Source organism: Apteryx mantelli, chromosome 8 (assembly GCF_036417845.1).
Source record: "Apteryx mantelli isolate bAptMan1 chromosome 8, bAptMan1.hap1, whole genome shotgun sequence".
NCBI lineage: Eukaryota > Metazoa > Chordata > Aves > Apterygiformes > Apterygidae > Apteryx > Apteryx mantelli.
The window spans coordinates 35,625,547-35,639,107 of NC_089985.1; the positions used below are offsets into that span (position 1 = coordinate 35,625,547).

At 38.6% G+C, this 13,561-nt stretch overlaps 1 protein-coding gene across 1 annotated transcript in view; it reads right to left on the minus strand.

Moving 5' to 3' along the window:
- TTC39A (tetratricopeptide repeat domain 39A) overlaps positions 1 to 7,000 on the minus strand; it is a 38,869-nt gene extending 31,869 nt beyond the window's left edge. The window contains exons 1-4 of the mRNA XM_013950600.2: positions 6,936 to 7,000; positions 1,663 to 1,794; positions 917 to 993; positions 335 to 402 (exon numbers count right to left, since the gene is read on the minus strand). Coding sequence (XP_013806054.2) covers positions 335 to 402; positions 917 to 993; positions 1,663 to 1,794; positions 6,936 to 7,000 — 342 coding nt within the window. The remainder of the gene's footprint in view (positions 1 to 334; positions 403 to 916; positions 994 to 1,662; positions 1,795 to 6,935) is intronic.
- Positions 7,001 to 13,561: the final 6,561 nt, after the last annotated feature.

A 13,561-nucleotide genomic window follows, 5' to 3' on the forward strand; every position in this document is an offset into this window, starting at 1 on the left:
CTACAATGACCATCTCTTTTTTATCCGATATCCCAACACACAATATTTGTGGTGATATTTCACACATCCAAAGCGACTGGAGAAGGACATCATGAGGTATTCAGTGCTATGTGTATTGAGATAAGCATTTTTAGATAATCCAGAGGCATAACAAGACATGCTACTATCTCCCCAGCAGATAACTCAGAAAAAATCCAAATTTAGTTCAGATGAAAGAGTCTAAATCCAATACATTAAACTAGGGTCTTCTAGCATTTTACTAATTTTAATAAAGGAAAACAGTATGTGGACATTGTGCTGCTTATTTTCCAAAGAACCACATAGGAATCTGTACCTGTAGGAATGTGAGTGCTGCTCTCTGAAGTAAACATTCAGCATAGCAAATTTCTGCATGGATTTCCTCTAGCATCACACAGAAGGAGAAAGAAAAAACAAATTCAATCAGACAAAAACTAATTTAAAACATTTTTGGACCACTTATATAAGAATAAGCTCTCAAATCAAAGACTGAGAAAATTCTTTTCCAAATTGGCTGCAATGTTCAGTTCTAGGCTACTGAAGTAATCCAAAGAGTAATGACACATGGTTAAAGAACCTTCCTAGAAATTTCCCTGGTGCCTTCCAGGAATTCTTGGATCTAGAACATTTCTAGGTATTTCCCCACTTCTTTCTAGAGATTTCCTCACCTAGCAATTTTTGGAAATACCGAGTCAACAATGAGCAAAAACTCCCTTTTTCAAAGTGGTGATACAGCAATTTGCCAAAACAGCAAACCAGCCATGTTGCAAACGCCAAGTCAGCAGTTTTGTCAGTGACGCAGCAACTTGCAAAAACATGCTGGGTCAGCAATTCTACCCAATTCCAATTCCAGGGGAAAAAGAGGAAAGCATTAAAAGCATGTCAGAGGTAGCGTTACCTTCAGTAAAATGTTCAAGGCTTTGTCTGTGCACAAGGCTGCTGAAGGAATCAGCTACTGTAGATTTCTTCCTAAACCTACAAAAAAAGTCCGTTTGGTCATTCTGACAAGAAGCACAACCAACAGAGAACCGTACCTTTCAGCTGGCCATCCATACAGGCATTAACATTCCTCTAGTGTTAACAAACCCTCTGCTATCCCACCATCTATGCAAACCTGAGCACCCTCCATATAGAATTTTGCCAACATGGATATCCTGGGATCTGTCTTTTTTACCCCCCACAGAAAAATGTCTTGATGGTGGAAGGAGATAAGCAGGCTTTTTGATTCATTTTGTACATGTGTGTAGAGAAGCAGGAACATGGCTGGTTCAGAAAGGCAGCTGGCTACAGCACAATTGTCACCAAATGGGAAGATTTTGCACTGTTTATAAACAGTAAATGGCCTCTAGACACTGCAGAACTGGGAGCGGAGAGAGGACTAAAATCTAACTGACAAGAAAAAAATCAGATATTGCAGGAAACTGAGGTTTTCAAGACCAGACTGGTAAAAACCCGGGGTAGCATCATCTGACCTCATAGCTGACCCTCCTTTGAGCAGGAGGCTGGACTAGAAGACCTCATGACATTCCTTCCAAGCTGAATTTTCCTACAATTCCTATGAAATGACATGCCCTCTTTTAATCCATACATCTTTCAGAACTTTTCCCTGAAGGGACTATGTCGACTGAATTTCCCCACACTTACTTTTGACAGGTGGCTTGCGCTTCTTTCATTGTGTTTCCTGCATTCAGTATATCCTGAGGATCAAATGTCATCATAGCTTGCATTTCCAATATGGTGGCGTAAGTGAGTGCATGATACATACTGTCTTTAGTTCTGCAGGAAAACACAAGATGCTGAAGCATAGCTGATTTGATTTTATTATTACTTTTAAAAAACTAATACAAATCCAAAGCCAGGACCATATTAGTCTGATGGGAACTAGGTCTAAATGAACTAGAAATCAAACACAAAGGACATGCAAGAGGTTAACACAATCAAGAAATGCTAACAGATTCCTGTTTGTACAGTAAATCATGTCTACAGCTCCAGAGGCAGTAACTGCTAAAAATATTCCAATTCTGAGCTGAGGATAGGTATTTATCATACATAACAAAAAGCACAGGAATTAACCACACAGATAACCATTCGGGACAAAAGAATCATTGTTTTGTTAATGAATTATCTAATGAACACTATTACCATGTGACAAGAATTCAGGCGTTATTCTTCTATTTTGGGACAGTTACTCAGGACAGAATCAAGGAGATAAGTAACACAATACTACAACAGTGGCCAAAGTAGAACCTTCATCACACAGATCTTCCTATCAAAATTGTTCCAGTCTTAGCCAAAGACTACAGCCTTTTCTTCCTCTTCCCTTCTGACAATCTCCCACCCCAATTTGTCCAACTTAAATATTTTTCTGTGGGATTTCAGATGGTGTCTCTTTTAAATAAAGCCAAAAACTTTGGCAAGGATTCAGGGAAAACAAGTAACTCCTATCTGCAGCCATTGCAAAGACCTCTCTTCCGGCAGGAAGAGGGTTTATAGATTGCACACACTCTCAGCATTCTCCCAGCACCCGTGTAGGTTATAATAAAAATGAATCAAAATGTCTTCCAGCCTAGGAGATCCAGTAAGAAAGACTTGGGAAACAAGCTAAAGCGGAATCTGGGATGAATTCCTGCCACAGAAACTCTCTGTGGACTTTGCATTTAATTCACCCCTGAAAAACAGCATGATTTAAAAATTGTTGTTCTTCAGCAATATTTTTCTATTTTAATTGTTTACACTTTTAGAAGGGATCGGTTAGTTCTATATAACATGGAATATTCAAATATGTTTGCAATAAAACAAGGATATCCTTTCAACAAAACCTCCACCCTCAGTATACCCATTCTTAATACGTGTACTTCACATGTTTGTTTTTCAAGACAAGCCACTTCCTTTTCTTTTTCTTTCAAGGAGAAAGTGGCTTTGTTTAAAGGGGAAAAGCCAAACTTTAAAGATATCTCAGTCCATTTACTTTCTCTCCCTGGGAATACATGTGCCTCCCCAAATTTTGATACCTGGACTGAACTGAAAGATAATTTTAAGGTTAACTTTTAAGACAGTCCTAAATTAAACAGTGATTCAATAACTTGCTGTGATTAACTGAATCCTTTTAAGTTTTCCAGGTATTCATACACTGTTATACATTAATTCTGTTGCTCGATGGAGTGAGGGAAATACCCCTAAGTATCCTCAGGAGCCCCTCATGTTTGGTTAATGTTTTTCAGAGCCAAAAAATAACCTTTGCTACACCTGAAGTAATCCCCTATCAGTGATACTGAGCAACTAAATCACCAAAGAAAAAAAAAAAGTGATGATATGATCCGGACTTACTTTGTATATATATTTCTTGAGATCTAGATACTAGAGCTTCATTCTTTCTCTCCATGTGCTTCCCCCTGCTCTTTTACTGTTCTCAATTTCACACTCACCCATCTTCTCGGTTAGAACCGTTCCCAGAGAAAGTCCCTCCACCCTACCGAATGACCTCATTTTTGCTTTTCTTCTGCAAGGGCAAGCATATTTCACCACCCAATGAAGACAGTTACTATTTCAACTGAGTATTTCCAATAAAACCTTAATAACCTCTTTAATTTTTTTTTTTAATCAGAATGCACACAATAGCATCTAATATTGTAATTTGGACTTATTTTAAAAATTGCAGTGGTGGTAAACTGGTACCATCGAACACTAACAAAGGTTCCATAAGCAACTAACAGAGAGGTAACATAACCTCCCCACACCTACCTGCAATACTCATTCATACATCCATATACATACAACCAAGGACTGAAATTACCTTTTCAGACATCTTGCTACTAAAATTAACATTTCACCAACACCTCCAGGTACTTTTGGGAGATTATTCCCAGAACAAAGTCAACTGCCCTATGTTTGTCATTCTCAGACGTATAAACCTGTAAGCAGCAACACAGATGTGTTGCATCTTAGCCAGTGATCCAGATTACTCTACGTCATGAATTTATCTTTGTCATTTACCGTTCTCCCAAATGGTTTGTCATCAGCAAGCTATCAGGTAATTATTTCATGCTTTCCTTCAGAATGTTGATTAAATTAAACAACATTTGTCTCGGGGAGGGGAAGAGGAAACCTCACCAAAAATGACTCTTTGAATGATGATGATATGTTTGCAATTACGAGACCTAAAAATCTACTCAGCTTTTAATTCCTTTACTGTAGGCATCTTGGGGTTGAGGAAGAAGATGAGATTTTCCCTGCCCCAATAACTGGACAGTTTCACAGTAATGTTATTCATTGTCACAGTTAACAGGATACATATCGAAAATCACTGTTGTGTTTGTTGATTTAATTTAAAGAATTTATTGGAGTTTTTAGACTTGATATGAATATTCCATATAAGAGGTTAAATTAATTAAACCTAGTGCAGAAACCATGAGAGAGTTGGAAGCCACTGTTGTGTAATGAATATTAATAAGAAAGAGAAAACTGACTCTAAAACCTAAAAGGTAGCTACAGAAAAAAAAGTTATGTAACATGAAGCAAAAAAAAGCCAGATTAAAATATTTATGAAACTACATCTCTTCTTTATGGAGGATATGTTTTTCTAACAGGAAAAAAGAGCTTTACTTCAACACAAGTCTAGACATCATCCCTGGATATTTATTTTTAAGCTGCTAGGAAAGATCTGCTGGTTTTAACTTTCATACATTGCCAAAATCTGCTCTCAGCTACACATGGTACAAATCAGCTGGAGATTGAGAGTGGAAGCCAAATGTGAGTAATTTAGTGAATCTGCAATAATGTAATACAAAGCAGAGTATGTCCCACAACATAAGTGGAAAAGCTGCAAAATCTAAGATGAGAAATTCTTTACAAGCGTGTAAAAACTGAGAAGTATTTTTTAAACAAAGATAGCATGTTTATGGACTGTGAAAACCAATTTCAAATCTCAGCATGCTAAAAGGCAACAGTGAGGAACTGATGATTCCCAAAGAAAATACTCAATATTACCACATGTGCCTGCTTTACAACCCTTTTCATTCCCTAAGGAGATGGAGTGTGTCTATAATGGATATCATCTGGAGCGAAATCTAGCTTCCTGTTTCTGCATTACACTCACAAAGATCAGAATTCTGTCACTGCCAAGGGCCAACAGGAATAGGGGCCTCCTCTTAACAACACGCTAACATGAAAAATCAGTTTCAAAATGGTTTTGCAACATGCAATACATTCATATTCCAGGTGCAAAGACAGCATGTCAGCCCATGTAATGAATTCTGCAGGGCCTAACAAAGTAAAATGAAAACCACATGCAATAGAATAAAAATGGATTTACAGAAAAAAAACACACAGCCTCACTAGCTTTTGCAGTGTTTTGGAAACTGCCTCCAGCACAGTATCTCCCTATTTTTTGCTAAGCCCCGAGTAAGTGTTTCCAGATGGGCACAGGGGCTTTACTATCAGAATTTAATGAGAACACAGTTATTCTTCTTACCATTTTTATGATATCTTCTGATGACATATAAACACAAAACACAATACTGCTGTGAATAAAGCCAGTATTAGGAACATATCCAAGCCCACAGTTTATCAAGAATAACTTTTACAGAGTACACTTAAATGGGTAATCTACAGATTTTGATACCAAAAAGTCTGAGGTTGATACCTCAGTAAAGCAGATATGTAGTATTTACTGTAGTCATCCCTGATGTATAACAAATATACACTAAGTCCCTTTTGGTGGCTCCTGCCATAGCAGTCATATCTTGAGGAGGACATGGAAAGAGGAAGGGAAGGAGATGCACAACACTGAGGACTACTTGCATATAACGTATCTGAGTGAGGTGAATAAAAGAATAATCGGGCAGAAAAGGCAGCTGTTGCAACCTGCTACTCTTGCTACTTTTCAGGATATCTGAGGCCTAATCCAGGTATGCGCGAATGCAGACACCATGAGCCATAATATTTACAGAAAAGCATTTGTATGGGTTTTCACTGAACTTTTGCATGTGAGAAACTGGAGTTCAGATTATGTGATCCATCAGATCACTGACAACCTGAAACACTTCTGAACAAACGCAGTCAAGGATAAAGGAAATGGCAAACTGAAGTGGTAAAATATATAACCTGCACTACCTATGAATTACACTTGCTTGATATTCCAGTGACCTGAAAGATGGCATGATGTAATTTGCTGATGGTTCAAAAATAAATGAAGCAAACTGGGGGAAGAGATGGAAAATAACAATAGACTTACAAGCCAAGAGCACAGGTAACTTCAGGACAAGGTACAAAAATAACAGAAACTGGAAAGAGCCAAAACTTTTAGAAGTTATTTTATGATGTCACTACCTGCAGCTGGGCCAGTCATGTAACTTAATTTTGAAACAGGGTACATGATCATAACGCTAAATTGTAAGATAAGTTGTCAGAATATTTCTGAAAGTAGGTATCTATCAAACAAACAAACAAGAAAACAGGCCACAAAGCAAACTTATAACATGAATTCAAACCTATAGTAACATGCCCCAAACCTAACATTCATGACCAGTTGCCAGTTTAGACACAATTTCACAAACTCCCCCTGTATGCACGAAATACATTAAAAGACGAAAAAGAAAAGACAGAAGATAGATTTTTTTTTTTCTTTCAGGAGTAAGAATCTCACATACTATTCTACAGTTAAAGGGTTATTTCTTTAGACAGCAATTCAGCACTTTCTACAGTTACCTCTGATCAATCCTGTTATTTACTTACTCAAGTGTAAAGTCCTTCTTCTGTCTTCTCAAAAACTTAGCATATTATTTACTACCCCTTTCCGAACCAGAACTATACAGTCTAACGACTACTGACAGAGTACAAGCTGTCTAGTCCATTCTCATGAAAGATGGAGAAGCAAAGAAAAATAAATACAGGAAAGCTAGTAAAAGTAGTCAACTTACTTTGCTTGTAAGGAAGCCAAAGCATCTGAGAACCTGTTGCTAAGAAATAAATCCAGAGCCGCCATGCATTCGTGCAATGCCATGTTGAGGTCTGATGTAGGTGACCTGCCAGGAGAGAGAATAAACTCAGCACATCTGTTCTCCTTCTGCTGGCACAACACTGCTACATTTGCATTTGTCACCTTCAGCGCTAGCCTTATTCCCATGTGAATAATCTGCTATTTCATTTCTAATACTTGCAAAAGATGAAGGTGTCTTCCATTTCAGACACTGGGTTTTTTTAACCAAACCTTTACACTGCAGCATGTGGAAAGCAATTCAGGTTTTCTCCTTTCTGAAAGAGAAGCATGTGCTATAAATAAGTACTTGCACATGTGGAAGTTACCATGTGGGAGCATGGTAATTTGATGAGCTCAGCTCGCAGGAACACAGCAGCACTGGGTGACAGCACACACCTTGACTGGGTGCAAGTCTGACCCAGACAATAGGCTAGTTGCATCATGATTATGCCGTCGCTTTGTTAAAGGTGAAATGTTTCCGTACTACATCAGATTATTATACTCATTGCTACTGGAACAGATGCTTGAGTTCAGCTCATACTCAGTACGGTTCCTGACCAATAAACTACTACGGTCTTGTAAGTTGGTTAAAATTTTGCATTGTGCGCGCTCCTGGGAACACACTTTCCCTAAAAAAGGCTGTTGCATCTCAGAGTCAGAAGATTATCTTGGTAGCTTAGTCTGTATTTTTCTCCTGTACAACATTCAGATGTCAGCCTGACCTTTCCTGAGGGTTCTCAGCTGGTCTCTGGGTTACTGGCAATAGGATAATACAGACCAGCTGAAAAAATCTGGCCCAAGTTCATCACCATCAGAATTGCTGTACAAAAATCCAAAGAAGAAAACATCAGACTTTACACTAACAAAGTCACGGCAACCTGGCCAATTTCAAGGCAGGTGGAACATGGGCATCTTGCATCTCATGACAGAAGAACTATATTGCATTAATATGCGGTATAGAAGCCTGTACCAAAAAAAAAAACCCAAACCCTCACCAGTTTCCTGACTCCAACAGCTCTAACTGATGTGAACTGTCTTGTGACTTGGAAACTGTTACTTCCTTAAAAAATGGCAAAACACATAGCTTGCTGGAAAAAAAAAAAAAAAAAAACAGAGAGCAAAATCCTGGTATCATCTTAAGGAAAATAGGGGAGCACAGAACAAACTGACAGCATCAATAATAACCACGGACTTCAGCATAGTGTTCTGGGTTTGTTTTTAAGAATAATTACTACAAAGAAAAAAAGAGCATAGTTATATTCTATATATGAAAATCAGGATTATAAGTTTGAGAGACTCATTACATAGTAGTGTTCACAGTAGCTGTTGTCACCACGCTTCAGATGCACTGCAAACAGCCCTGCTCCCAAGAGCCTCCCAAGTGCTTTGCAAACATTGATTAACCAAGTCTGGGCATACACGTGAGCACCCTGTCTCATACAATATGCAGTATCATGTCCGCCTAACTCCTGAAAGCTGCTCTGAGCCTTACTTACCATAATAATTAAAACTTTGCCAATTATTGTTTGCATGTTAATTACAGTTTGTATCTGCCTTTTTTAAATCTGCATCCCTGAACCAAACAGCATATTTAACACTGTAATAAACACACCTTCATCTGTTTTAAAGTCTTTAGACATTATTGTTAGTAACATTTTATCTGTTTTTTTTTTAATTTATCTCAATGCAGGAGAATTAAAAAAAAAAATACAGTGAACCTTTTCAAAATGCTCCCTTTTAAAACAGACAGCTGATTAAAAAAACAAAAAAAAACAAACAAAAAAAGCACTGTTGAAGTTCAAAGCACAGATAAGATATGTTAATCACTTGACATCTTTTCTGGAATAAGAATAATGAACACAGTGCCATCCCCAGCAGCAGCAGCAATAACGTAAGTAGCTCACTTCTCTAATGCTCTAAGGAAACCAGACATTTGATGTGGTTTCCCAGTAAAGAACTTAAGACCTGAACTAAGATATACACCTTACATAAATACTACAAATTCTCATTTATTGCTGTTAACAACAGGGCAAAAAGAAATACTTTTATCTAGAGATTGCTAAGCATTTTAGCAAACTGATTAGTCATGCTTCAGTGGGTTGCAGATTCTCTCCTATTTTCAACTATAAGATCAGAACCGCCTCTAATCCAAACGGAAAACACCGTGCATTGGTACTTACCTTTCCGGTACGTCTCTCGTGTTTTCTGACATAGTCATTTGTATGCCTGGTCAGCATTTAAGCAAGAACATGCGGCAGCGGCAGGCACTCAGTGCTACTTAACCAGCTCGGAGTGACAGTCACACCGTGAGGCAGGGCAGAGCCTGCCTGCCTGCCTGCCTAGGACACTGTACTCTCTGATTGGTCATTAGCCATGTTATGATTATACTTACGAGCCTCAGTAGTTCAGTTATAGTATGCTATGAATGAGTGATTTGGAAGCCATCCCAGGATACATTAAGTTCATGTATCATTGAATACCACTAATCTGGAGGGTGTCAGTCGCTGCCAGCATATCTCTGATCTACAAGCTGTCACAGACCTGTCAAAAACTAGTGACCACGTCAGCTGTCTTTCATTCTGTGCAAACAAGGCAGAAGTCACATATCCCTGTAATTACAGATTTGAAACAAAAATCACTGCATGAGGTACTGAACCACTTCAGAAACCTATGAACAAGAACAGAGAGTCGAATTAGACCAGCTGAAATGGAGGAGAACTGAGGCCTTAATTGCTGCGAACATGAGAAGCAAGGAGGTAAGACAAGAAAGCATTTCTTCTTACTAAGGATTCTCCGCAAAGCAGGCTTGAATCCACAAGCCAAACTGCTGCTTGTTGTTGGTTCCTATAAAGTTGGGAGGTGGTGAGATTTTACATGTTCTTTGTAAACTCTCTTTAATTTCAGGCAAAAATTAGATGGGTTGGCATAAACAATTTAAATCATTGGAGTGAGCTCATCTGGCTGATTTTGTCAAAATAAAATGGTGTGCGCTCACAAACTGCCCTGTTGGTGGATCAGCCGTACTGTTGCTATACGTAAGAAAGGCAGCCACAAGCAGCAGACGCAGTATCTCCATTACAACAGCTATACTGTAGAAGTTGATCAGTTATGATCTGATTTATCTAAGAACTAAGTTAGTTTCTCCAAAGGGTTATAGTTTAATGTTAAAAATTAGACCTGTCTTTTATCCTACACATGGTCCTATTTGTTAGGTTACACAAAGCAGTACCACTAATGGAGACATCAACTGCTGAAGGAGGACCCAAAAATGATGAACAAGGGAAGGAGAATGTCAGGAAGATACTCTGAAGACATTAACATACCAGATTAAACCTTTTGCTGTTTTTATGGTGTCCTGCATAGGTATAAGAATTATTTTAATAGACACAGAGGCTGTCCCTTTAGGAACTGCTACAAGTTCAGAACAGCAGTATGTGCTTGTGCTACAGCAGGAGACAAAAGACATTACTGTTCCCCCGCCCCAAGTTGGGCATAGCTACTGCTTACAACTTAAAATTAACCAAGGTGCTTCTACATCATGGTCATGAGCTAGTCTAGAAGATTACCCACTGTTTCCACTAGCTGTTTATATACTTTCTAACTGATACTGTATTTCCCAAATTAGTCTTTAAAGTTCTGTATGGTGAAGGGTCTGCTTGTTTCTGGTAAATTCTTCAAGACTTGACTTGGCAGATTTCAGGTAAGAATTACATGCTTAGACAACCTTCAGCCCACCCACATCTCTCTCTCCTTTTTTCTTTTAAAACTAAAGCCAACAAATCTAAACAGTTCAGATGAGGAATATTTTCAAGTTTAGGCTGTTTCCTCCTTGGTTTTAGAAGCTTTTCTTTCTTTTTTTGCCTTTTGGCAGCAGGTCTTACAAGGACAAGCATATGGTTCTCATTGTGATTTTAGTACTTATGAAATCATTGTTCTCTGCCCTGGAGACCACAACCGGGGGTGCTTCACAACTCATGATTACAGGATATCCTATGGCTTAACATCAGACTTGATCTCTGTCCTCCATTGCAGCCCCGCCGCCTCCAGACAGGAGCACTCAGGACATCCTAGGCAATGTTTTTCTTGCTTAAACATCAAGTCCTTTCTATGCCAATAGCAATACTGAACACCATAAATAAGCACTAAGGAAAGTACATGATAAATTAGTTTTTTGAATATTAATGAAAAGTAAAGCATTTTCAGAAGTATAGAACCATGATCTTTTCATGGTCAAAAAGGAGGACGTTTTTTTTGGAGGATGGGAATTACCATATTTCTACATAGGTTTTCTTTATTTCACTGTGTATATGACGACTGGTTTCTTACTGTATGGTTGCTCTCAAGTGCTGAAGAGCACATATGCTTATATAAAATGTCATTGGTTTTATGGATTTCTTTAATAAAAAAAACAACAACAACACTCAAACCTTGTATTCTGCAAAATGCTGAACTACTCACTCATTTGACCTCAGTAACTATCAGGACTTTGCAAAAAAAGTTAAGTCCAAAATTGGTGCCCACAAACCTTTGCAATGCCTTCAATATTAACTCAACAGCTCCTTCAATATTGTGAAACATTGAAAGCAAGTTAAATCAGTTCATACCCTAAGATATGGAAACATTTCTCTGACAAATCTACATCATCTGCACAAGGCAATTTAGGCAGTATGCATAGATAACTTAATTTGGAGGAACACAGCAAAATACAAATAGTCAAGCACAATTGGGCTAAACAGTACTTAGTGAGAAGCCACCCCAGAGAAGCCCAACTGCTGGTGACTCAGGAGCTGACCCTCTTCTCTTCATTAGCGGGGAAGAATCAGCATCTCAGAGTGGGGAGCAACAGAGGCACATGATGCTTTTACAAATGCAGCCCAGTCACAACCATGTAAAGCAAGTGAGAGGCAAGATCAGAGAAAAGCATCTAATGGAAAGATTATTTTCCAGTCCCAAAGAAACTTCACAGCATAACCTCTGCAATCATACTAGGGATCATACTGTTTTAGGAGCTTGACCAGCATTAGCACAATTGGGTCCGATCATAACTGGCACCGTTTTAATGCTCTTCACGAACATCAGCAAAGTCGCTCTAGTGAATATCAGCCGGGGTTCTGGCTCGACTGCTGCAGATCTGTCTACATGGCACAGTTGGCTTCTGTTGCCGAGTCGTTCCACCAAAATATATTTCTTACGCAACACAATACTCCTCCTAATTCTGTATCACCTGCAAACTTGCTGAGGGTGCATTCAATCCCATCATCCAGGTCATTAATGAAGAGGTTAAACATTATTGTCCGCAGCATCAAGCCCTGGGGGACACCAGGAGCGAGTGGCCTCCAGCTGGACTTTGTGCCACTGATGACAACCCTGTGAGCCCAGCAGTTCAGTCAGTTTTCAGTCCACCTCACTGCGCATTTATCTAACATGCACTTCGTCAGCCTGTCTATGAGGATGTTACGGGAGACAGTGTCAGGCCACCAAATGCAGTAAGTACTGTCACTGGCACCAAGGTATCTTCCCCACTGCGTGTTTTCGAAAATATCACCGCTGAACACAGATATTATTTCTATTGCCATAATGCTGGACAATCACAGACAGGTTAGGAGGTATCAGATAACTGAGGTTATTTTCTTTTGCCTTTTCAAGTTTGTCAAGTCCTTTTTAAACAGTTGACTACTTCAAGCAACAATCTTCTGAATCTAAAGACTGAAAAAAAATCTCTATATTTAAAGAAACCGAAAAGCATATCACTTGGGAAGAATTCTTTTTCTATTCTGCAAGCATTTCCAAAGCCGTGTGAGATCAGAAATAATTTCATATGAACACCTATCTCATTAGATGAAAAGGAGAGCCAGTGAGCAGTTCTCACAATAATTTATTAACTCAGTTTTCAAACAACACAGAAACTTCCTCATATTCAAAAGCAAAGAAATTTATATAAGAAAAATCAATTCTAACGTATCCCTTCCTGTTTTATGTGCTACGTTAGCAACACCTCAGCATAATTTCCATTTATCTTTTTGTTCTTCAATACATTTGTTGCCTGTGACTAAGGCTCCTAGGTGCTGCAGAAACGTCATTACTTCTGATAATAATAAAGCAACAGCAAAGGTCTCGGTATCCATGTTCCCCAAATATTCAGTACGGTAATACGAAAGTGATGCAGTTCTGGAATTCTGGAGATCTTAGTCAATATTTCAAGATTGTATGTGGATTTTGGCAGGCTTTATTTTTGAGGCTAACTCTGCTCTGAAACTACCACAGCTGTTGATGCCTTGACAATGTCGAAGGTCTTTTGTTAAAAAAAACATTCATGCTTTTGGCCCTTATGTTTCAGCGAAAGGTCACAAGACAATGGGATGTGACAAAGCAGCCAAGCGAACGGAACAAAGTTCAAAGAATCAGTAGACTTATGTTCTGCCCTTGCTTCCACCACTGTTTAACTTACACCAAGCAGGATCTAAGTTGCACTATGCTGACAGCTCTCATCCTGTATTTGAATTGGCAAACGATGCAATAAATCAATTTAGATAGATTTGTTCAGGTAGATAAAGAGTGTTTGTGTCA